Source organism: Camelina sativa, chromosome 20 (assembly GCF_030686135.1).
Source record: "Camelina sativa cultivar CO46 ecotype springtype chromosome 20, ASM3068613v1".
Lineage (NCBI taxonomy): Eukaryota > Viridiplantae > Streptophyta > Magnoliopsida > Brassicales > Brassicaceae > Camelina > Camelina sativa.
Window position 1 is genome coordinate 28,498,137 of NC_141899.1, and position 25,920 is coordinate 28,524,056.

General features: G+C 39.8%; 3 protein-coding genes, 1 long non-coding RNA gene and 2 pseudogenes across 8 annotated transcripts; 4 read left to right on the forward strand and 2 right to left on the reverse strand.

Annotated features, from left to right (window-relative positions):
* Positions 1–1,235: 1,235 nt before the first annotated feature.
* On the reverse strand, positions 1,236–2,253 carry LOC147919509 (uncharacterized; annotated as a pseudogene).
* LOC147919510 (uncharacterized) lies at positions 2,142–3,650 on the reverse strand (annotated as a pseudogene).
* A 1,700-nt stretch (positions 3,651–5,350) lies between these two features.
* LOC104771473 (delta(3,5)-Delta(2,4)-dienoyl-CoA isomerase, peroxisomal) lies at positions 5,351–7,060 on the forward strand. The gene is made up of 2 exons (XM_010496006.3): positions 5,351–6,200; positions 6,543–7,060. Exons 1-2 carry the CDS (start codon positions 5,558–5,560, stop codon positions 6,731–6,733), a joined length of 834 nt encoding a protein of 277 aa, XP_010494308.1. The 5' UTR covers positions 5,351–5,557; the 3' UTR covers positions 6,734–7,060.
* Positions 7,061–7,205: 145 nt separating this feature from the next.
* On the forward strand, positions 7,206–10,364 carry LOC104771472 (putative ubiquitin-like-specific protease 1B). Of its 3 annotated transcripts, XM_087505814.1 has the most exons (10): positions 7,208–7,434; positions 7,554–7,957; positions 8,177–8,244; positions 8,330–8,423; positions 8,549–8,647; positions 8,887–8,976; positions 9,070–9,189; positions 9,273–9,376; positions 9,760–9,832; positions 10,041–10,364. In XM_087505814.1, the coding sequence occupies exons 4-10, from the start codon at positions 8,331–8,333 to the stop codon at positions 10,101–10,103; spliced, it is 642 nt and encodes a 213-aa protein (XP_087361940.1). In that variant the 5' UTR covers positions 7,208–7,434; positions 7,554–7,957; positions 8,177–8,244; position 8,330; the 3' UTR covers positions 10,104–10,364. The 3 variants fall into 3 exon arrangements, 2 of the variants coding, with proteins under 2 accessions (XP_087361940.1, XP_087361939.1); XR_015593401.1 differs by having other exon boundaries at positions 7,206–7,957; positions 8,330–8,434; XM_087505813.1 differs by having other exon boundaries at positions 7,320–7,957.
* A 2,598-nt stretch (positions 10,365–12,962) lies between these two features.
* Positions 12,963–14,350, forward strand: LOC147919511 (uncharacterized). 3 transcript variants are annotated; one of them, XR_015593404.1, is made up of 3 exons: positions 13,114–13,252; positions 13,716–13,813; positions 14,004–14,127. It is a non-coding gene; the product is annotated as an uncharacterized LOC147919511 (long non-coding RNA). The 3 variants fall into 3 exon arrangements; XR_015593403.1 differs by lacking the exon at positions 13,716–13,813 and having other exon boundaries at positions 12,963–13,252; positions 14,004–14,350; XR_015593402.1 differs by lacking the exon at positions 13,716–13,813 and having other exon boundaries at positions 13,097–13,252; positions 14,000–14,350.
* A 6,428-nt stretch (positions 14,351–20,778) lies between these two features.
* On the forward strand, positions 20,779–22,927 carry LOC147919512 (uncharacterized). The gene is made up of 8 exons (XM_087503994.1): positions 20,779–20,853; positions 20,908–21,036; positions 21,149–21,418; positions 21,567–21,737; positions 21,789–21,883; positions 21,967–22,066; positions 22,473–22,577; positions 22,841–22,927. The coding sequence occupies exons 1-8, from the start codon at positions 20,779–20,781 to the stop codon at positions 22,925–22,927; spliced, it is 1,032 nt and encodes a 343-aa protein (XP_087360120.1).
* Positions 22,928–25,920: the final 2,993 nt, after the last annotated feature.

Sequence of the window (25,920 nt, forward strand, 5' to 3'; positions counted from 1 at the left end):
TGATTTCTGTTGGCCATCAACAAATACCATCAAGTCATCAGCAAAGCACAAATGAGTCAGCTGAATACCATGACACTTAGGATGATAACCAATACGTTTCTCCATTGCTGCTTTATCAATAAGTCGAGACAACACATTCATGCATATCACGAACAAGTAGGGAGAGAGAGAACATCCTTGACGCAAGCCCCGTTTACTCTGAAAAAGACCTGCTAATTCACCATTGACTTGCACGGAAAAAGAAGCAGTGGTTATGCATAACTCAATCCAGCAAATAAACATGGTCGGAAAGTTCAACGCCTTGAGGATGTTTAACAGAAAATCCCACTGCACAGAGTCGAAGGCTTTCGGAATGTCAATTTTCATAGCACAACGCAGAGAGATAGAATCCTTGTGGTAATCTTTAACAACTTCCAAAGCTAGCAGAATATTCTCCATTAACAACCGATCCTTCACAAATGCAGACTGGTTTAAAGCAATAAACTGAGGTAGCAAAACCTTTAGTCTATTAGCAATTATTTTTGAGATAACCTTGTAAATCACATTGCAACAGGAGATAGGTTGATAATCTTTTATCATCCGAGCAGATTCAATTTTTGGAATCAGGGTAAGAATAGTGGAATTTAAGCCTTTTGGTAGAAAACCCTTCTCAAAGAAAGATTGAACTGCAATGATGAAATCATTTCCCACAGTAGAGCAAGCAGCTTTGAAGAATTCACTTGTAAAACCAACCGGTCCTGGAGATTTATTAGACGGCATTGCAAATAATACAGATTTTATCTCTTCCGCCGAAACTTGTTTAAGCAACATCGCATGGTCTGCAGGCGTACACCTAAAAACCAGAAGCTGCTGTAAATCCTCCACAGACATACCACAATAATTGGAGGGAATATGTGTAAGAAAGTCGGTGAAGAAACGTTCTGCCTCCTCCTTAATATCCACGATCTCGTGTAACTCGTCCCCATTATTATTTATAACCTGATGGATTGTGTTCTGCATCTTCCGCATCTCTGCACTCTTGTAGAAAAAAGTGTTGTTCTGGTCTCCGACATGCAACCAGTGAAGCTTGGATTTTTGTTTAAGATATCCTTCTTCTAATTGTGAGATAAAATCCCACCGTTTGAAAGCCTGAGCTTCCTCCTCCATCCGGACAGAAGAGGGATCAGACAAGGTTGCTTCCTGTAAACGGCACAGCTCATCATGAGCCTCCTGAGTGCGAAGAGAGATATCCGCCAAATTCTCTCATCCCAAGCTCCTCAGAAGCGGCTTCAGACCCTTAAGCTGTTTTGATAGATGAAACAAAGCAGAAGTGGAGACAAACAGAGGATCAAACACCCTCCAATAGTCCTACACCCGGTCCTGAAATTGTGGAAGGGAAGAGAGAACATTTGAGAACTTAAACGGCTTCTTTTTCCGCACGACAACATCACGAAAACAAATACGGCCCCGATTATGATCTGAACAACCCCCGGAATCAAAGACACAGTACGACTGAGGAAAGACCCGCAACCAAACATTGTTAACCAGCCCTCGATCTAACTTCTTACAAATAGGATCACCATCCCTCTTATTACTCCAAGTGTATTGCGGTCCATAATGTTTAAGATCCACCAAAGAGCAAGAACTAACCACTTCCTGGAAATCCCTCATACCATACCGAACTGTTGGACAATCCACATAACTTGAGTGCTCCACCACATCAAGAGTTTCATTAAAGTCCCCACAGACCATCCAAGGCTTTGTTTGAAACATTGGTGAATTGTGATGAGCATGAATATCTTCCCAGAGTTCCTTCCGACCCTCCGCAGTGTTATAAGCATATACATAGGAGCAGAGAAACTCCTCCGTAGCACCAGCTAACAGAACTCAACAAGTGATCATTTGACTACTCTTGAACACTGGAGTTATTCTCGTAGTAGCATTCCACACTAACCAGATACGAACGAGCCTATGAGACTCATAGTTAGACATAAAAGACCAATTGGGGAAAACTTTATGTACAAGTGCAGCAGCTTTATCTTCCTTGACTTTCGTCTCCAACAAACAACCAAACTGCATATCCTTACTATTAACCCAGCTTCTAATAATCGAATGTTTTGAATTTTTATTAAACCTTCGAACATTCCAAAAGAAACTTGACATTAAGGTTTCTTCTTAGAGTCGTTCTTTTTCCAAGCATTAGGAGGTGGATCCTTAGCCGCTTTGGAACTGTTAGTGGAGAGATACTTGTGTGTTGACTTGGATTCCCGTGGGAGAGAGGGTCGAACACCACTGGCCTTTTGAGCCAAAGGATCCTCCTTTGATGTTGTACCCTCCTGGGAGATAAGTATTTCCCCATCTTCCATTTCAGTAGCCGATTTCATCTCTGTTTCAGTGCGCTCTGTTTCCAGAACTGAAAAAAGAGAAGGAGAGACTGCAATTGCAGTTGTAGCCTGGGGACGACTATCGGTTAGCCTATTCAATTTGCCCGGTGAAACCAATTTCCAAACTCTCTCCTCATTTAAAACCACACTATTATCCCGTGAATCCACGACCAGAGTGTTCTCTGTTGAGAACGTGACCTTTTCCAGAATAACCTCTCTATCAGATCGAACAGTTGAAGGTTGAATAGTGACCGCAAGGGTCTCCTTAGGAGTCAGCGACATTCCCTGACCACCAACCTCAACAGTGTCACCTTGCACCACCGGGACAGCAGGCACCGCAGGAGCTCCTCTCTCCACTGCCACACGAGGGGAAGTCATAGGAGGTGCAGACGCAGTCTCCTTACTAACCCGACATACTTCTTTCAAATGTCCCCATTTGGAACAAACTGAACATTTTGGGGGGCATCCATGGGTAACTAAACTCCACAACAGCATCCACACCCTTCTCAGATTGGAAACGAAATGAGGTAGGCAAATCCTTAGATAAATCTGCCTCCACAAAAACCCTGGCCTCCTCGAAAATCTTACACAACACAGTATCAGAATGCAACCTCTGCGGATCCCCAACTGCACTTGCAAGAAACCCTAACCCCTTCCATGAGAACATCTTATGCGGAACATGTTTGATAACCAAACATAGAGGAACCGTACGAATGTCCGATTGAGACTCCTCAACAATAGGCGACCACCGAGAGATTACCATTGGAAATCTGCGATATTCCACATACCACGTCGCAAGACCCGTTCCATGACTGCCTGATCCCGAATCCTGAATTTCACTGTCGATGCATTAACCTCAAACACATCCACTTTCACTCTTTTCTCCCCAGTAGGCCAAATCTTATTGACAATGACATGAATCTTCGCCACATGCGGAGCAGTGGTGGCGAGAAACTTTCCGACTAGGAAATCCTCCCATAGGGGAGCCGCATCTTCGAAAATGTCATCAGGGATTTGAATCGTGTTATCACCATTGACAACAGTGACATCAACCTGATGCTTACAGAGACCTTGATTGCTTTGAACCACAGAAGAGTAAGTTATCTTATCCTGACTACCAGTAGAAGCCACCTTAACCGGCGACTGGATCACCGGAGAAGCGGCCAAAGTAGACGGCGCCAAAGCCGCCATACCACGGGAGAGTGAAACGCACGCCAAAATCCTAAATCGCCTTCAAATCGCCTGCCACGTCAGCAGAGCAAATTTTCTTTTATAATTTTTGGTGGGCTCTAGTCTATAACTGCAAACCTACGATGGGAATCGAACCCTCGTAAGGTAGGTGTTAAAATCAAATCCTTACCACCAAACTACACCAACATTAATTTATATAATATATTCAGAAATATGAGAACTAAAATAAAAACTTTATAAAGTATTATTTTTGTTCAAAAATAAAAATAAAATAAATTAGGTGTTATATATCTGCGGAGAAGGAGTTCTGCTTTGTAACTTATAATCGCAAGTTAACTTCCTCCTTATTCTACAAAATGCAAATAGATTGTATCATTTTGGCTCGACCGAGAAAATTCAAAAACAAACTATCCAATCATAAAAATATATATATATATATATATATATATATATATATCAAATAAGGTTATATATATTTTGATTTTTTTGGTAAGAATGTCATATCTATTTTTCTTTAACCATCATAGAAATGAATTGAAAAACAACTATTGTACATATTTAACATCCCAATATATTTTAACCATTATCATGTTTCCTTTATTCCCAAATAGTCAATTCGATATCCCAGCCGAAGCTTAGCTCAAAAATCCACATGATTAAGAGAACGATCGATATGACCACATTAAACAAACCAAAAACCCACTTGAGGAAAACCCAATTGAGACTACATCCATAGAACTAAAAAAACTAATTTAAATCAGTGAGGAAAAAGCAAACGATGAGACAACATCTCAAGAGAAACAATTGTTAATAAGAAATTATAACCTAAACACTATAATTAAACAAATTAACTAAAGACTCTCACCAAGCTTCCCTATGTTTTTTTTTTGTTTGGCCACAACCAAGCTTCCCTATGGAAGAGGGAAATAAAACTGGATACCTCCGATAAACCAAGCTTTACAAAGGGAATTTCTTATACACGCGTTATCCCTCGATTTATACCTCCGATACACGCGTTGAGGCATGACCAATAAAACTGGATAGACCTCACACTAATGTCAAAACAATAGCAAACCGACAGGAAAAAAAGCAAAATTTCACCAATACCAGAGACACAAATACAATTACTATCAAACTTCACCATCGGCATGACCAAAATTAAACCATAACCATATTTAAGACAGTATCCAAACCGTAACCAAACCATAACCATATAAAATAGTTAAAACTATAACCATTACCTGTAAATATATAGTTAAATTATATTAATTATAATTATTAACTAACTATAACTATAACAAAATTGTTAGTTAACCGCATAATTTTTAAACATAATAAAATATATTAATAATTATTTATTTAATTGGACTATATGATATGTAGAAATATGAATACACTAAACAAACATATTATTTAAAAATAAATAATATTATCATATCATATCATCAAATAATATCAACCATATCAAATCATCAAATAACCATAATCGTACATAACCATAGCCGCTTTTACAGAACTGTAGTTAACTTTAACTGTTTAATAAACAGTTACGGTTAAGATTAAACAAATTTTTTAATTGTAACCAGTAATTAATAAACCGTAACTATAATAATCCGATAACATTTCGGTTTTCTGATGGATCCTAAGAAGATGGAACCGAAGAACCGAAAAACCTAAGAACCGAATCGAACCGAACCGAAGAACCGAATGTCCAGGGCTAATCCTAACCGTGATCATGCCTACTAGCAAGACGAAGAGAACAAGATACTACACTAGGATTAACGCAAAAAAACCTTGAGATCAACTAGAGATGAGCCACATAAGATTAACAAAGGAATACTAAACCCAACACGAAGATACTGATTTGAAAAGGATGATGCCGGGCAAAGTACATTTATGCCCTTTGTGTTTCAAAACCTTTCATTTCAAACTTCGTATAAGCTCTGTCTCTTCACCATAACAAAGTTATCCATACATGAACTTAAATTTCAAAAATTGTAGCTATGGAGTCATACAAAACCCTAGAAATCGTACGCAAGAACCCTGACTCCTCTGTATTTCACCTCATCCTCAACAGACCAGCACATCTCAACGCCTTGTCCCTCGATTTCTTCGTCGAATTCCCCAAAGCTCTCTCATCTCTCGACCAAAATCCAGATGTCTCCGTCATCATCATTTCCGGCGCCGGGAAACACTTCTGCTCCGGCATCGACCTCAGTTCCCTCTCTTCAATCAAGGCCCAATCCTCGTCAGGTAACAGCGATAGAGGACGCTCGAGCGAGCTCCTACGCCGTAAAATCAAGTCGATGCAAGCGGCGATCACGGCCGTCGAGCTCTGCCGGAAACCTGTGATCGCCGCTATACACGGCGCGTGTATCGGAGGTGGCGTTGATCTCGTTACGGCTTGTGATATTAGGTATTGCTCTGAGGATGCTTTTTTCTCGATTAAGGAGGTTGATCTAGCCATTGTCGCGGATCTTGGTACGCTTCAGAGGTTACCGAGTATCGTTGGGTATGCGAACGCCATGGAATATTCGTTAACGGCTCGGAGATTCTCAGGTGGTGAAGCGAAGGAGCTTGGTTTGGTTTCTCGTGTTTTTGGATCTAAATCGGATCTTGATAATGGCGTGACCATGATCGCTGAAGGTAATTAATCTAATTTCCTCGGGATTTTTGCTTGAATCTGCTGAATCGTTGCTCGATTTGTTTCATTTTTGATTCTGAGATGATTTAGGGAATGAGAATCATGTTTTTGCAATTTATACAGTTTCGGTTCAATTTTGTTTCTTAAATCTGCTGATCCAATGCTCAATTGTGTTCGAATTTGATTCTGAGATGATTTAGGGAATGAGAATTAAGTTTTTGTATCTAATGTTCTTGCAATTTATTCATTTTTTTTTGTTGTTCACTGAGTTGCTGATTCTATGTTTGATTCTGAGATGATTGGTATTTGAAGTTATGAGAATTTGTGTTTATTGATATTTTCAGGAATAGCAGCCAAGTCTCCACTAGCTGTGACAGGGACAAAGGCAGTGTTATTAAGAAGCAGAGAGGTGAGTGTAGAACAAGGTCTAGACTACGTAGCAACTTGGAACTCGGCTATGCTTATATCAGACGATCTCAATGAAGCTGTTTCTGCTCAGATGAAGAAAAGAAAACCTCGTTTTGCTAAACTGTGATACTACAGTCTCTGTTGCTTCTTGTCTTTCAAAGACAGTATTATCGTTCTTCCGGTAACAAAGTAATAAGTTCATTCGTCAAAGAAGTGTAGCTATTGATAGTTCCTCCTTAGTTATTAAATAAATCTATAGATAAATGGTCTTCTTCACATGAGAATTTGATTGATACTCTACTTAGTACACATAAGTCCTATTGGTAAATGCTATACTTCTACTATGGGTTTGTTGTTGTAACCGGATTCGTCAACATGTTTATTAGTTTCTGTGTCTTCTCTGCATTCTTTTTTACATGATATTAAAGGTCTTGATCAGTTGAAACAGAACAAAGAATCGTCTCAGACTCAGATCACATGGAAGGTAGAGTAATCTCACTTGACTCCCTTGTTCACGGCTTAACCACTTTTGTACCTTCTGATCTAAAGCGGTAACGATTGGAAAATCTATAAAGGTTCAGTTATATTGAGGCTATATAGTAATAGTGTTCTTTCATTCCGGTTATCTTATAGTAGTTCGGTTCAGATTCGAGATTGTTGGCTTCGGTTTGCCTAAACGGCTAAACCTAATAGAAAAAAGCCCACACAAATTTTACTCGGTCTCTTTCTTTCGATCAGATGAGAGAAATGGGTAAAAAATTGCTTCGTTTCACTCAAACAACAAAAATAATAATACTAAGAAATTCAAAAATGGCTGAAGTAGAAGAGGTGAGCTAACCCTAAAGTTTTTAATCTGTCTTCAACTCTGTGCAGTTTTTTTTTCTTCTTGATTTAATTTGCTCAAACCAACGCGTATGCTTCCCGGATTCGATCTCCGATGATGGCAGCTGTAGCGACCAATCGCAAAAACACCAATTTGCAGGCTGTGAAGAAACGCAAACGCCGATCCTCGGACAAGCCAGTTTCGTCTTCTAATAATGCTAGTAGTACAATCTCGAGACATTCAGCGGCGAGAAAAGTCTCCCTCGGACGAGAATATCACACCCGCTGCAGAGGATCCCTTAGATTCAAGTTATTAGTTTGTGCTTCAGTTTCTAAAAGGAAACCAAAACCCAAAGATTGTTGTGGCAATGAAGAGATTAATCATAAAGCCGCATTGAGATTTCATGAAAAAGAAGATCGAAATGATAGGAAAATTTTGGTTGAAGAAGAAGAATCTTCTACTTGGGTTGTTCGGAATTGTAAAACTGGGTATAACAACTTGAAAGCATCGTTGCTCCGCTCTATTGAGGTGATTTCTGTATACTTTTTCTTGCTTCCAATGTTACTGCTGCTTGTGGTTGTTTGATTATATAGTTTATGCGAAAAGCCCTTCATTGTTATGAGCTTGGTTTGTACACTCTAAAGACTCAAATATAGTGCTTGTACCAATCATGACGAGATTTTAGATTCTGTTGACGAAGCTCATTTTAGGAGCTTGAACTCATGTATGTTTTTATTGATTTGTTAGGAACCTTTTATACCGCTCAAAGAGGAGGAGTTAGCTGAAGTCAAAAGTGCCTTCTCTGCGAGAAATAGGTACTTTTTTTTTTGAGAAGCTTTAGCATGTCATGTGATTGACTTATTTTAGGAATTTTAACTAGTTGTGTTGTTGTTGTTTTAGAATGAAGCTCTTGGTTTCGCATAGAAACTCCAATATTGATATCTGTGGAGAAACTTTACAATGTCTAATGCCGAGTAGATGGCTTAACGACGAGGTACTTCTTTGGTATGATCGTTAACCGCTCTAAATCCACATCTTTTTTTACAATTTGTATTTTGTGTTTTGAACTCCTTATGTTGTTTTTTTTTTTTTTTCTGTGTTTGCATTGATGTTTTATAGGTTATCAATCTCTATCTTGAATTGCTGAAAGAGAGAGAAACTAGGGATCCCCAAAAGTACTTCAAGTGTCATTTTTTCAATACCTTTTTTTACATCAAGGTTTGCTTTCTCTTTTAGTCCTCATGCTTCTAAACATTCAGGTCTATATTTCCTCGTGTCCGTTCATTCATTTTGCCAGGACTTGCTTCGATAAATATGTTTAGTGCTACACTTCAGAATTTCTCCAATTTGCTGCAACTATCAGATTCTTTTGCCTCAGGCTTGTGTCCTATGAATGCTTGTGTCGAGTATATATGTTTACAGGCTTATGTATTTTCTCTCTAATTACATTTGTTCAGCTAGTAAGCGGCTCCCGTTACAATTACCAAGCTGTCAGGAGATGGACTACCCAGAGAAAGCTGGGATATGATCTTGTTGATTGTGACATAGTGAGTTTTTTTTCTCAGAACCTAAAATTTTTGGTTACCTTTTGTAAACTTCACAAATATAATCTAATTTTGTTTGATGATAAACCTATGCAGATATTTGTTCCAATCCACGGATGTCTACATTGGACTCTGGCGGTAATTAACAAAAGGGAATGCAAGTTCCAATATCTTGATTCATTAAATGGAGTTAATCCTACAGTTTTGAATGATTTGGTATAGTTTTTTAATTACAAAATTCTGCTCATTTGCCTTTTGGAGATGCAACTTTATGATTATGGAACATGTATTTGTTTTAGGCAAAGTACTTGGTGGATGAAGTAAAGGACAAGAGTGGACAAAATATTGACGTTAGTTCATGGGACATTGAATATGTTAAAGACCTTCCCCGGCAACAGAATGGGTACGTAACTCCCTTTTTGCTATGTTTTTGATCAAGTGGACGGGAATTTATCTTAACTATTAGCAAACCCTCCTTTGGCTATATGTGTCAGAGGTAGATGCGGTTTATATCGTGATATGAGTACTTTTCAGATAAGCAATAATACATGTTCTATAAAGGTCAATCTTACTAAAGCGTTCACAATTTAAAAAAACCAATGTGTCTCATAGTTTGCTACCTAGATTACTTCTGTGATACCATCTTCTTCAATTTGTACTATGATACTCAGTTACAAGCTTCTTTTGGTCCTTGTTATTTATGATCAACCCCAACTAAGTGCAACCGCTCTGTTATATATCAATTTATGTTATGTAAGCTGACACTCATATTTTGCAATTTCCTAGGTACGACTGTGGGATGTTTATGCTTAAATACATAGATTTTTACAGTAGAGGACTGAGGCTACAATTTAGCCAGGTAATAAAAGACATCAGGGTCTGCAGTTGTTTCTGGATCGATATCAATGCTACATTTGAAATCGAGAGAAATATTCAGTCAACATATCTTATCTGGGTCAAACTAGAAGTAGCACGATTGATTAGCATTCCTTTTTGAGCAGATGAGACATGAGAAACATGTGTAGACTGATAGGAAAAATGTTTTGTCTTACCTCTATCTTTTGCAGAAGGACATGCCATACTTCAGGTTAAGAACAGCAAAGGAGATACTGAGACTGCGAGCCCAATAATTAGCCCCATTTTGGTGACACCAGCTTACTATTTTACAAGGCCAATAATGTTAATAATTCTCTTCGTAAAATCGATTTTGCTTTGTCGGTGGGTGGCTAGATATATCATGGCCATGGCTGCTTCTTGGAAAACTTAATTCATTTTTTTTTTTTTTGTTTTTTGGCAAACAGAATTGAAGTTGATAGCTTATTACAATGAATACTTTTAAAAGCCAACAATGTTATCTCATAAGCGTCAGATCAATATATAATTTTCTTTCACTGTGTATAACTCGCTGAGAATCTCATGGTCTCAAATAATTACCTTTTTTTTTTGGAGTTCTTATTGCTTATATGAATTGGGCTTTTCCTTTTTCTTTTTTTTTTCTGTATTGATTTTAAAGGTGTTGTTGAAGATGATAAGAAGCAAGAGGCATTTGTTTTCCCTAAATTTGTTTTGATGGGTCACAAAGGATTTGAGATGAACATGCTTCAATCTCCTGACGAGAAAATGAAATTTATCAAAGAGAATACTCTTCTTTCTTTTAATGTTGCTGCAGATTTCCCCATTGACTTCGTTGAGTTTGATGTCCAGGTTTGTCCTTTCACCCGTATAATCTAATAATTTTTGTTTCTATTGAAAAAGAACACGTGGTGGCAAGACTGTCAAGAAAGAGCATGTTTTTTTTTTTTTTTTTTTTTCAACCAAACATTAAATTAAATAAAAAAGAAACTCTTAGATTGGTTGTCTAAATGGAAGGAAAATAGTTTACAAAAGAAGTTTCAGAATTAAAAATCTTGAAGAACGAGCAAGACAATCCGCCCTTACATTAGAAACACGAGGAATCCTAGCCAGAGTGAAAGAAGGAAAAGATGATCTAAGCAAGGTAAAATCATCCAACAGATGCTAGAACGCGGGCCAATCATCAGGAGCCTGTACCATCGCAACTAACTCTGCGCAATCTGTCTCAATCAAAGCTTGTAACTCCGAGTGCAAGGGAGAAGGACCCCGTCTATGGCTTCGTGCACCCAGAAGAAGCGTAGTATCCTCACTATCACAATACCGCCATCCCAGGCCCTCCAAAAGATCTGAACCTTTTCAGGATCTATCCACCTGACAACGAGAAGAGGGGTCCCTGACCTCCAAAGATGGCGAAGAATCCAAAAATCTCTCAGAAAAAGATTTAGCCTCCTCCTATAATAACTTATCATTAGACGCCTGATTTAGAATATCAACTGGCTCTGCCTCTGTTCCCTGGAAAACCTTTTTATTCCTATCTTTCAAAATTGACCATAGAATCCATGGTAGCCGTAAAACTATGTCAGAAACCCCCGATTGAGAAGATGCCCGCCAATAAATGAAATCTAAATTCGAGTATATCGAGCCATATGGAAAACCTTCATGATTTATCGAGCATGTTTTTTTTTTTCGTTTTCCTAGCTCAACATTAACTTTGCATTAACCTAAAAAACATTACAACTTCTCTTGAAATCACAAGGTTTTGTACACAAGTTAGCACCATCGAAAACTTAGGGTCAGTCATATAAGTCGTAATCGAAAGAAACTTCTTTGTTATTCTATCGGCCACTTCATTTCCCTCCAGGAATAAACAAATCCTCAAGGAATAAACAAATAAATCAATGATTGTCTTGTGGTTTAAGTATTTGCTCTGAGTATGAGATTAAAGGTTAGAATGGTAACAACGGATTTGATTGTGCGGGATAAGCGATTTGATATTGCGGTACAGTTTAATTGCGGTACGTGCGAAAAATGTATTTGCAGGACAAGTACGCTTATTACATTATTACATAATAAGCGGTACAAACTAATGTTTGATTGGTAAAAAATATTTGCGGCGCGAGTTTCATATCATTTTGTTAATAACTAATATAATTATATATTTTATTTTGTTTTCTATTAATAAATAAATATTTTTATAAATTTACGAACCTTAAAATAGCAAAATACATATTATAGATAAATATATAAGCAAATATCTTATAAATTTAAATTAATTATTATTGATTCAATTGTTAATGAAATCACATTTTCATCTATTACATATAAACTTTAAAAACCAAAATTTGTTTTGAATTAATCAGGTAAAGTTTCTTTTATTTTATTTTTATAAATCTGTTTATCATGCTAGAAGAAATTATTTTATAACTTAAAAAATAATGAAGAACATTCAATATATTTTTTTAATACTATAAATTAAAAAAGTCATTTATTAAAAGATGTATTGATTATTTAGCTCTCTTTTATTAAATATAAATTAAATATTAAAAGAAATTGTTTTGTTAATGTGTTATTCAAAAAAACGTTGCGGAGTAGATAGTTAAACAAATAACTGTTGTCCATAAGTAAAGTCTGACCTTGAAAACCGTGAATAGTATGTTTTTATTTTATAAAAAGCGCACATTAACAAAAATTGTGATTGGTATATAAAGTAATTTTTTAAAAAACGTTCTTTGAATTCTGCACTGTTAGTGTTTCATTCATGGTCTAAAGTTTAGTCTTACCACGGTCCCACCGCCTTAATTGGCAACACCGTTATTTGTGTTTTTATTATTCATAAACCTAAAATAAATAGTGGATATAAAGTCTTGTATCAAAATTTCTTATCGTCAAGTTAACTTGTTTGTAAACCACAACTTAGTTTTTCAATCAAATTGTTTTTTAAATTGTAAGTGTGAAAAAGTGTATGCATATTAAACAGTAAACACCAATGAAGAGAAAGAGAAACTCAATTTTGTATCTTGTGTTTCTTTTTTTTTAAGTAAATTTTTCTTATAATGTAAATGCAAATTTATGATTTTCAACATGCATGACACCCTAAATAAAGAAGAGAAATACCCCTCACTAGCACTAATCTATGTTTTTCTTCCAAAGTTAGCACCCATTCTCAAATATTCTACATTTAGCACAAAATTAATATAATTAAATACTTTTAATTTTAAGAAAAATCTAAAATATCACTATCTTCGTTCTTTCTCGTCTCCGCTTTGTTCTCGTCGCCGAAGACCACCTCCTCTGCCATTTTTTGTCACCGGAGTCTCCAGTTCTTCCATCTCTATGGATTCAATATACCAGTGGCTGATTATGCCATTAACTTTCTGAATCTCCGTGACGATATATTCATTAATCATACATATCGAGATGATGTCGGGTGAGAAGAGCTTCTCTTTTCTTCACCTTTGATCTGTTAAATTTCTGAATCTGTTTCATTGTTGATTTGTGTGTGTGTGTGTTTGTTCTATCGCTTCTTAGTATTCCACTTCATATAGGACTTTAACTTGTGGGATCTATGATTTTGAATTTGTTTTTGATTACGACATGTTTGATTCGTAAGGGGAAACATGGTGGATGCTTTGATTTTTTTAAAAACTTGTGACTTTGATACTACTGTTTTTGATTGACATTATCAAGTTGTTGCTTGAACAAGATTCCTCCTTTCTATGGCTTGGATTCGTTTGTAGACATCAGAGCGATGCTCACCAAAACGGTTTCTTTATGCAATTGCCGACGGCGCTGTTGTTGGTGCTGATTGCCGATCTGTATGTGTTTAGACTTAAGCAAAGGTTTTTGGAATTGTGTTTGTAGCTTTAACTTTTTTTGTTTGGAGTTTTTAGATTGTGAAAGATGGACTCACATACAGCAGTTCATGTGCCTTACAATTATGGATTTACGCTTATCATCAAGCAAAAACGTACCCTTAGAAAAGCAATAGGTGAGTGAGTGAGTTAGAGTGAGAGTATAGTTTTGCAGCTCTTCTTGTCACTTTGATTCAGTTTTGACATATTGAATGACAAGTTGGGAGTATTGTTTGATGGATTATGTTTGGTTTTGAGGTTATTAACAATGTTTATTCTTTGATAAATCACATGTCCAAATCGTGAATGGGTGTTATGCGAAGTCAGCAGATATCAAGACCAAGTTTGTTGCATACCAAGTATTCGATATAATGTCATTGGGAACAAAGTAGTTGGTAAAGAGTAAGAAAGTTCGTTGTTGTCGTTGATCTTGATGTCTTCAGCTTTTCCGGCTTGTAGTTCGTTGGTTAAAGAGTGGCTTAGTATTGTTGATGAGGCAAAGTATGGTGGTGGTGGTGGAGGATTTTCCCGTTTTGAGATTTTTGTATATTTAGGAATAACTTCCTAAAATTCAAGAACGCATTCTTAAACATTATAAACATTATGCAATCTTTCCTAAACATTATTAAATTCTTCCTAAATTAAAAGAAATGAATTTTTGAATTTTCTATTCATGTGGTGCTTTAATGTATCACAGATTACTCCAATATGATGAATTTAATGCACTTATTTGTTTTCAATCATTATGAGATTTATGCATGATCACTTTAAAATGTAATCTTCATAAAATATTTCAACCATTATTTTTATGAAGAGCATCATAAAATCTCAAAGTGTCCTTATTGAATATTATCCAAATTTGAATGATTGTGTTTCTAAATCTCTATTTTTGTGTGTTTTGCTTCAATATGTCAAATATTAATAGATCACTCCATTAGTAAGGGAGTAATGATTTCATTTTTTGCACATTTTCATGTTTGGAAAATGTAAACTTTTTTATGAAAGTCATCATGAAGTTCAAAAAAATCCTTCCTGTATTTCATAGAATCATTTCCAAATTTCATACAATCCTTCCTGAATATTTCCCGAATTTCATACAATCCTTCATAAATTTCATAGATTGTTTCTCGAATTTCATATAATCCTTCCTAAAAGCCATCATAAAATGCGAGATATCATTCCTAAATTTTTTGTTGTGCATTAAAATAGTGTAATATAACTAGGTTATCAATAAAAGTTTAAACGTTTCGTAGTAATGATAGATGTTGTTGGTTTTCCAAGTTACAAAGAACAAGAGAAGGTGCTCTACAAGCTATCAACAAAAATTTAAATTGAGCAAGGAACCATCTATGAATAATGATTTTATGAAAATAATTTTTAATTCATAAAACAAAGAAAAGTTCAACATAAAAACTCAACATTACTAAAAACAATTATAAAACATAGAAAGAAAATTCCATTAGTAAAGGGTAATGGTTTGATTTGTGTGTTACCCTAGTGTTTACCAATATCTAGTTTTTTATGAAAGTCATCCTAAAATCTAAACTTGTTATGAAGGTCATCATGAAGTTCAAAGAATCCTTCCTGAATTGCGTTTAATCCTTTATGAATTTCACCATTATCACTAGCAAGTGACATCATATATTTTCTTGATGCAACAATTTCTGAGCCTCCTAATGAACCTCCCCGTATGAGTCAAATCCCACAGATTCGCAGTTACCTTTGAACACAATCTAAACACTCCCTTGACTGAACACAATCTCAACCACAATAGTCTATGAGATTGTAAGTATTAGATAAAATGTAACGAAGAAAATGTTTGTGAAAAATGGGGAAGAGAAAAAACAAATCAGAAGTCAAACCTCTCTTCCTTCTTATCTATAGTGATTTTCTTCTCTGCTTTGGACTGCAAACTAAGAAAACAAAAACATTCTATTCTTAGAAGAATTTCAAAATTCAGTGAAAATCAGTGACAAACAGACAGTGTAAACTGTGAAAATATAAGCATACCATGATTCTAGAATCGGGTAACAAACACAGTATTCATAAACGCCGAGACTAAGAAGCTGCACAAGATACAAGACGATAATCAAGTTCAAATAAATGAATTCAACAAATTGCAAGAGAGAGAGACAGATAAGACAAATTAAATTGGCTGAAACTATTGTGTCAAAATCGAACTAGAAACAAACATAAGAAATCATACAGTCTCCGAAGAATACTTTCGCAAGGGAACGCTAACACCTCTCTCGATATCCAGCTGCTCAAACGCGGAGCTGTCTCGATTTGATTGCGTTAGAGAAAAACCCATATATTTTGTGTCGCTCTTCGTCTCTGGTGATGGATTCGTAGGTGGAGTTTAGATTGAGATCTGGGTACGGGATGAATCGTGTCGGTGGAGGCAGAGAAGGACCAACATAAACTTTAATTTTATTAACAATTAAGGTTTTTTTCCAAAATTAAGGATGTATAAATTTGTGCTAGTTTTGGAACATTTGAAAACATGTACTAATTATGGAAGAAAAACTTAAAATTGTGATATTTTTGTCAATTGCCCAATAAATAATGTAATTATCTTGTAGGTAACAAGAGATGGATGTCCTGTAATTTTCCATGATATCATATCCACGCAAGAACAGGTTATGATTATTAAATTTCATTCAAATATATATATATATATATATATATACATATATATATATATATACATATATATATATATATTTAATAATTAAATTAATAATATTGGGCCTTCCCAAAAATTGGGTAAAGGTTTAAAAATTACAAAAGTCCAACAGATTACAAAAAACGCAAATTTTTTTGCCATCGTCAGAAAAAGAGATCGAACCCTGCTGAATCACCGAAAACAGAAACTCGAAGCATTAATTCCAGTGGATAAAAGACCCACGGCTTTGCGGTAGAGACACTAGACGTAACGCCCGTGAACCATGTGGATGGGTGGGGTGTCGATCACGATGCCACTAACGTTGTCGCTCGACACCATCAGTTCCGTTAAGGTTTGGGTTAATTCTAGTTTCAATGGTTTGGTGCGGTTATTGGAATAATCTTGGGGGTCGTATTTAAGCTTAAACTCGATGCCCTAGGGGTTTTTCTTCAGCCATTCTTGTTCCAGAGAGAAAAGAAAGAGAGAAGAAGCTTCCCAGTGAGTTCTTGTGAATTTGAGAGGTTCCTTGCCTGTTTGTGGAGAGATCTGTGCTGGGGCTTGAGATTTAAGGCTAAGGACATAGAAGGAGCTTTCTGTGGTGTTCCTGGTCGTGGGTTGGTCGATTTCTCCTTGATTGGCAAAGGTGAGAGCATGACCATAACTTATCTAAACTGAGATCTCTGTTCCTGTGATTTTGTGTGTTATGTGGTTGTTTGTGAGTTTTTCGTAGCTCATGAGGCTTGGATTTGTTCCTAGGATCGTGTGAAACGAAACAGAGAAGCTTGGAGGCAAGATTCAGAGCATTTGTGCAAAGGGAATCGATGCTCGGCATCAGTGTCGGTCGACACCAACGCCAGAACGACTAGAGGACATGAGGAGTGTCGGTCGACACCATGTGGAGGTGTCTGTCGACACTGTTAGGAATTTGGAGAATGTCGAGCATGGTGTCGGTCGACACCCTTCTGCAGTGACCGGTTTATGTCGTGTTGCTTTGTGCATGTTCCTGGTTTGTTTTATTGTTGTTGTTTGTGGTATGAGAGATCTTATTGCTTGTGTGTATAGGCCAGTAGATGGAAATATTTCCTCACTAAGTACTTCTGGTAATACTTACGCCTCTCTTTTGTGTTGTGGCGCAGGTAAAGTTAAGGTGTGATAGTGGAATCAAGGCCATGAAGAGGAGGATGTGCTAGAGGCTCGGTTGTTTGCTCTATGTCTTTGTTAGGATGCTAGATTGGAACTTAGTGGTCTAGAACGGATGTTAGAATTGCTGGTTTTATGATTTGTTTTATGTTCTGGATTGTTTTTGGATTGATATTATATTATTTCTTTAATTGTTATTGGTTATTGGATTTATTATTTTTATCCGCTGTTGTTATTGACCGAGGTAGGTTGCTAGTGAGTATGAAATCACTAGATAATAGAATATTAAAGGAAAAAACAGGTCGGATTGTTTCAGTTTGGTATTAGAGCCCATACGATTCTAGGTACGGTTTCGCTGTGTGCATTGTGTTTTGGATGTGGGATTGAATGCTTGTGTGTGGCATGAGGTCCTAGAACATCCTCTTCGAGCCTACTTTGTGATTCCACGGTGAGTTGTGTTCTTTGTGTAGTTAGGAGTCGTTTTGTTTGCTTAGCCTTCTGTTCTTGGTGATATAGATGGTTAGAGGTGAGGATGTTGTTGGTCGCGGGCATGGACGTGGTCGTGGGCGAGGCCGTGGGCGGGGATAGGTTCCTGAGGCTAGTGTGAGTGTGACCCAGCGCATGGCCTGTGAGGAGGTGGCAGAGTCGCAGGTACATCCTAGAGTGTCTGTAGACCAGGCTGGTTTGGGTATCGGCAGGGCTGATGGGTCCGGTGTCGGTAAAGGTGTTGACTCGAGAGTGGGGGTTGCAGTGGAGGGTGCTCCAGGTAGGGAGGATGTCCTGATGGGCTTGCTAGCTTAGGTGTTGGCGCGACTTCTAGCAGCAGTGCCACCAGTGGTTGGTACGCAGGTTCCAAAAGTGCCGCTGGTGGTTAGTGGGCAGGTTCTAGTGGTGCCGCCAGTGGTTGGTGGGCAGGGTCCAGCGGTGCAGCCTGTGGCTGGTGTGCAGCCGGGGGCCGAGGTAGTGGATGCTCAGTAGTCAGTATGTTTAGATGATAGTGCAGCTACGGCAGGTGGGTGCAGGATCTTTTCTGGGAGTGTGGTGGATGAGTGGAGAGAGCGGATGGAGGATATTCTCTAGTCGTTTCAGTGTCCCGACCACTATCGGGTAGACTTGGCACCACACTACCTTTCGGGAATGCGAGGGTCTGGTGGAGGTCGGTGATTGCACAGAGAGTGCATCGTGAGATGACTTGGAGGGACTTTGTGAGAGAGTTCAACACCAAGTAGTTTCCGCAGGAGGCACTTGATCGCATGGAGGCGCAGTTTTTGTGGTTGACTTAGGGTAACCATACTGTGAGGGAGCTGGACACAGAGTTCAGTCGGCTTGTGGGGTATGCAGGCTGGGCTATGGAGCCAGAGTCGGCTCAGGTATGGAGGTTCTTGTTGGCTCTGCGTGATGACCTGAGGTATCGGTGTAGAGTGAGGAGCTATGCTACGAGAGTAGAGCTGGTGGAGACTGCAGCTGGGATAAAGGATGACTTGAGGTCACAAGTAGTGGTGGCCAGTCCTCCGGCGCAGCCGAAGCAGACTCAGTCACATTCTACTCCTAGCAAGGGCGGCAAGACTGCGCAGGGGCAGAAAAGGAAGTTCGATGCTATGCAGAGGTCGGGGTCTAGTGGTGTGAGATGCTTCGGGTGTGAGAGCTTGGAGCACAGGGTGGCGAGTTGTCCATAGAGGGGCAACCCGCCAACACCGCCGGTGACTCATGTGTGTTACCACTGTAGGGAGGCGGGGCATCTCTGATTGACGTATCCTAAGCTACATCTGATGGCTGTGGTGGTAGTGCAGTCATGAGTGCAGCAGGTGGGGCAGACGGCGTTGCCTTTGCCAGTGGCACCGCTTGCGTACACGACAGTGGAGCCGGGAGGAACCAGTGCTAACGCGATTACGAGTATAATTTCTAAACTTGACTTTATAGTTTTATGTCATTTTTGGATTTTATGATTGTCTGTGATGAATGTTAGGGTTAGTAGTGCATAAGGTTTGTGTAGGGACCTTATTGGTGGGAGGGTTTCCATCGCATGTGTTGTTCGACTCCGGAGCTACTCATTGCTTTGTTACCCCAAAGTGTGCCGAGAGGGCAACAGTCGTGGAGATCCCAGAGAGCGGTTCAGGACCGTTAAGGTTGCTGGAGGCGGGTTGATCCAAGTCTATGGACGGGCTAGAGATGTAGATATACAAGTAGCTGGAGAGTCGGCAGATCTGGTTATTAGTCCAGGGGAGCTGTACGTTGTGATTTTGGGCATGGATTGGTTTCACTGGTATAGAGTACATCTAGATTGCCATCAGGGTAGAGTTGTGTTTGAGAGGCCTGAGGCGAAGAGTTGGTTTTATGAGGGTGTGAGGCCGACCTTAGGGAGTCGGGTTATCTTAGTTGTGCAGGCAGAGAAGATGATCATGAAGGGTCACGAGGCATATTTGGCTACAATATCGATGCCAGAGTCTGTAGAACCCTATGGTTCATGAGTTTGTGGATATTTTTCAGTCATTCCACGGGTTACCACCATCTCGGTTTGATCCCTTCACGATTGAGTTGGAACCAGGGACTACGCCATAGTCTAAGGCACCTTATAGGATGGCTCCAACAGAGATGGAAGAGCTGAAGAAGCAGTTGGAGGATTTATTGGGCAAGGGATTCATTCATCCTAGTACTTCACCGTGGGGAGCACCGGTGTTGTTTGTTAAGAAGAAGGACGATTGTTTCTGCTTGTGTATAGATTATCGGGGTCTGAACCGGGTCATTGTGAAGAATAAGTATTTTCTCCCGCGGATTGATGAGTTGTTGGATCAATTGGGGGGTGCTACTTGGTTCTCAAAGATAGACTTGACATCGGGTTACCATCAGATTCCGAAAGATGAACTGGATGTTAGGAAGACAGCTTTCAGGACGAGGTATGGGCACTATGAGTTTGTGGTGATGCCCTTCGGTTTGACTAATGCACTAGTTGCGTTTATGAGGTTGATGAACAGCATATTCCAGGAGTTTATGGATGAGTTTGTCATCATCTTCATCGATGACATCCTGGTGTATTCCAAGAGTTCTGAGGAGCAAGAGATCCATTTGAGAGCAGTTCTGAAGAAGTGGCAGGAGCAGAAGCTTTTTGCTAAGCTGAGCAGTTTCTGGCAGAGGGAGATGGGGTTCTTGGGTCATGTTGTTCCTGCAGCAGGAGTTTCTGTGGATCCAGAGAAGATTCTGGTCATCAGGAATTAGCGTAGACCGCAGAACGCCACAAACATTAGGAGTTTTGTTGGGTTGGCAAGGTACTATAGGAAGTTTGTGAGGAGTTTTGCGAATATGGCACAACCGGTGACTAAGCTGACAGGGAAGGATGTTTCCTTTGTATGGTCGACGGAGTGCGAGACGGCTTTCGTGAGCGTGAAGTAGATGTTGACGAGTACACCAGTATTGGTCTTGCCGGAGTAGGATAAGGTCATTGCCTATGCTTCACGACAGTTGTGGAAGTATGAGGGCAACTATCCTACTCATGACTTGGAGATGGCAGCTGTGGTTTTCTTTGTGAAGATTTGGAGATCTTATCTTTATGGCGGAAGGGTACAGTTGTACGCAGATCATAAGAGTCTGAAGTATATCTTCACTCAGCCTTAGTTGAATTTGAGGTAGAGGCGATGGATAGATTTAGTGGTGGATTATGATCTAGATATAGCTTACCCCCGGTAAAGCTAACTTGGTAGATGACGCTCTGAGCAGGAAGCGGGCGGCTTCTGCTGACGCAAAGGATATGGAGTCTCTGGTTAGTGAGATCAGTACTTTGAGGTTATGTGCTATTTCACAAGAGTCATTGGGACTGGAGGCAATTGACAGAGCAAATCTTCTGAGTAAAGTGCGGTTGGCTCAGGAGAGTGATGTGGGGCTGATGAACGCCTCTAAGGTTGAGGGTTCAGAGTATAAGGTCTCTGCTAATGGGACTATCTTGGTGCATGGTCAGATTTGTGTGCCCAAGGATGAAGGCCTGAGGCAGGAGATTCTAAAAGGCTCATTCGAGCAAGTTCTCTGTTCATCCTGGAGTGACCAAGATGTAACGTGACCTTAAATGGTATTATCACTGAGTGGGGATGAAGAAGGACGTCGCTAGTTGGGTTTCGAGGTGTGATACTAGCCAGCAAGTGAAGGCTGAGCATCAGGTGCCGGGAGGCTTGTTGCAGAGTATACCCATTCCAGAGTGGAAGTGGGATATGATCACGATGGACTTTGTTGTTGGCTTGCCTATGTCACAGACTATGGATGCCATCTGGGTGATTGTGGATCGTCTGACCAAGTTTGCACATTTTCTGGCTATTAAGTAGACTGATGGGGCAACAGTCTTGGCTAATAACTATGTGAGGGAGATTGTGAGGTTTCATGGTGTGTCTGTGAGCATAGTGTCAGACAGAGATTCCAAGTTCACTTTAGCATTCTGGAGGGCATTTCAGGCAGATTTGGGCACTAAGGTGCACATGAGTACAACGTACCATCCTCAGACAGATGGGCAGGCAGAGAGAACGATTCAGACTCTGGAGGATTTGCGGAGAATGTGTGTGCTGAATTAGGGTGGTCAATGGGCCGATCATCTAAACCTGGTAGAGTTTGCTTACAACAACAATTATCAGGTGACTATTGGTATGACTCCTTATAATGCGTTGTATGGGAGGCCATGTCGAACACCTTTATGCTGGACTCAGGTGGGGGAGAGGAGCATATTGGATGCGAGTTTTGTTCAGGAGACCACGGAGAAGATCCGGATGCTCAAGATGAACAAGAGTGAGGCTCTGGATCGGCATAAGAGTTTTGCTGATCATAGGAGGAAGGTCATTGAGTTTCAGGTGGATGATAAAGTGTACCTCAAGATGGCCATGTTGTAGGGTCCGAACAGGACTATCTGAGAGATTAAGTTGAGTCCGAGGTACATGGGTCCTTTTAGGATCGTGGAGCGGGTGGGATCGGTTGCATACATGTTGGAGTTTCCTGAGGTTATGAATGCATTCCAATAGGTCTTCTATGTGTCGATGCTGAGGAAGTGTCTTCACAAGGATGACGAGGTGTTGACTAAGATTCCTGCAGATGTTCAGCCCAACATGACTCTTGAGGCAAGACCGGTGAGCGTACTCGAGTGGCGGATCAAGGAACTTCGACGGAAGAAGATTCCTTTGATGAGAGTCCAGTGGGACTGTGATGGTGTGTTAGAGGAGACTTAGGAGCCTGAGGCGAGGATGAAGGCAAGGTGCAAGAAGTGGTTCGAGAAGCAGGCCGAGGCCTGAGCTTGCCTAACCTCGGTCCCAATGTCATGATGGTTTGAAGACCGTGGCTGGAGCGGACAGAGTTTTCCAGACCATCTCTCTTGATACTTGGTCTCTTACAGGTGGTTGGTTGTGCGACTGAGTACCAAGATGACGTGGTGCTCGGGATGCGGGTCGTTGGCTCAGTGCTGCGGATTGTGACATTTTAAGATTAATAAGATGATTTTTTTTCTTTATTTGAACTCTGTTGTCATTGGAAAAAGGAAATAGCCCGGGTGTCTAAAAATGGAAAGTTTCCATAGTTAGAATGTTCTAAAAATGGAAAGCTTTGTGGTGATCTTTGTGATAATCCTGCGGGATGTGGGCCTGGGTGGCGGTCTTCGTGACGTTTGTATCATTGTATTGAGTGGTCTTGGTTATGCTTGTGCCTTATATTGGTCTTAGTGATGTTTGTACCCTGACAGTGGTCTTGGTGACAGAGATCTTGGTGACGCTTGTCAGTGGTAGTGTTTTCTTTGTGATGTTTTGTACCCTGACGGTGGTCTTGGTGACAGTGTTCGTGTTGACGCCGGTCAGTGGTAGTGGTCTTGGCGACGCCAGATACCTTGGTGGTGGTCTTAGTGATGCCGGATACCATGGTGGCGGACCCGGTGACATTTGTGGCCTTTGTGAAGGTCCATTTGGATATTTTTATGGCCTTGGTGGCGGTCCTATGGGACGTTTGTGTGGTCTTTGTGACGTGTTTAGAGTCTTTGTGACGTGGTTAGGGTCTTTGTGACGTCTCGGTAGCCTTAGTGGCGAGTGTTGACCGTAGGACATTGCGATGTTCCGGGTGAGCCATGGAGGTAATTATGGTAAGCGTGGTATCGGCCGAGCTCAGAATTATTGCTCTAGAGATATAAGATCTCGAACAACTCATGAGAGAACGGTTAGGTTCTTATGTACTGTTATCTCGAAGGACTTTGTGGCCTGAGTGTAACGCCCCCGAACCGCTCTATGACCACGGAGGCCATCGGACGGCGCCGAGACGCTACTTGTTGTGGGAACCGCACCCTGGTGGTCCGGTCGAGGGACGGAAGCTGCAGCTTCCCGACCAGTCCTCCTAGACGCGACTCCGCCCACGGCCGAGGCTTTGCAACCCTTGCGTCCCACAGCACGCGTTGTGTTGGCCCGAGCAAGGCCGAGTATCGTTTGCAACTTGCCATGTTTTCCTGAAAACCGTATATATCACTTTAATAAAATAATTTATCGAAAATAAATCATTAAAGCAATATATAAAGATAGTCGGGAAAATAATTATAACCGTTTTCAAAATATAGGATTTTACAAAGAACACGTAAAACCCTATCCGGTACCCTAATGTTTGCTCCGGCTCTAAACTCGCTTGGGCTTCCCTGCAAGACCAAAATATTATCATGAGTAATCTAAGATTACTCAGTGAGCCTGGGTACCCCTTTCTCATAAACATGATACTAACTTCCCAACCCAACTACCCCGGCAAGCAAAGAAAACAAGCAAGGCAAATAAGCTAGTAAGTAATCAAAGCAACACAACAAAAGCCATAGCGGAAGCAATTTAAACCATACACAAGCGAGAAAAGTGAGATCCAACGACTCGACTCGATGATCTAGACATCGCTATACACAACACAAGACGTCTAAGGAACACTTAGACTCTTGAACCAAATGCAACTCTCTAAGATGACTAGAATAACCAAGGGATACTTGAACTATTCTAACTCTTAAACAACACACGCATGTAAAGACGAATAGACTCAGACAAGGAATACTTGAATGCTCTAACTCTTTACACCTAGGGCCCTTCGATAATCTGTTCTGTTCCGTACCATCTCCCATGCCGAGACCACAAAGGTCACCAGCAATGCGCCCACCACTTGGCTACATCGTCATGTAGCGGTTACGCTGGTAGCTAGCCAGCCGTAACAGTGTCCCCGCGTGAGTGGTCGTCGGGAACTCACGCGTGACACACGCTTATAGAACCAGAATTATCGACACTACACTAGCTAAGACTCAAGAAACAAATTCGAGAGACTAGCTAAAATAAAACACCACCACAATCCGAGCTATGATTAACCAAGCACGCATGCGAGGAATCAAGCAAGAAAAGTACATGCGTTAATCACACAAGAAGCGAGAAAGATAAATCTAGCAACTTAGGATTATTTTCTACGCATGCAAGCAATTAAGCAAGAACAACCAACATGGAATAATCAACAAGAAGCAAGAAAATGAATCAAGCAACTTAAGATTATTCTACCTGCATGCAAACAATATAATCAACTTAAGCAAGTTAATGCAACAAGTTCTAATACGCATGCAACCGTTCATGATTTAACTCCCTTTTTAAATCCTCAAGTCCAAATTATGCATGCAAGGCCAAATGATTTAATTCCCTTAAATCCCCTTAAGTTCATTTAACATGCAATAACCTCATCCGATTTTATGCAATCAAAATTGCAAATAAACTTTACCAAGTTTAAATCATGCATGCAACCATTTTTAAGCAATCAAAATTTCTAACAAACTTCAACTCTCAATTCGCATGCAACCTATTCGATTTAATCATTTAAATCCTTAAGGTCCATTTAAGCATGCAATAATCTTGATTAAAATTATGCAATATATTGCAAAATACTTAATCATTTAATCATGCATGAAACCAGTTTTCAACAAGAATAATTTCAAGTAAAACTAGGTTCGATCATGCATGCATCTAAACCCAATTTTTATGCAAGTCCAAAATTGCTTAAAATGCAACCAAATTCACTTGCGATCTTGCATGGTGATTCCTAGCTCAAATTCGATGTAATCTTTAACATGGATCTAGCGTGAATCCTACCAAGTTTATGCATGCAACAATTTAACTGATTCTACCAAGAATCTAGTCTACATGCAACAAACAATTACCACAGAACTCACCTTGATGGGATCGATGATGATTGGACTTCACGGCACCGCGGATCATACAATTCCTTCGCACTTGACAGCTTCTCGATCAGCTTCACCGCAGATCCTCAACTCCCTCGACAATCTCTGTCGACACAAGCAGCACCTCGCTTTGATCTCCTTCGAAGATCTCCCTCAACTCTCTCGGCAATCTCCCTCTCGACAAACTCTCTCTCTCTCTCGACACTCTCTCTCTAGATTTAGAGAGAGAAGCAAGCTTTTCTTTTGAGTGGAAT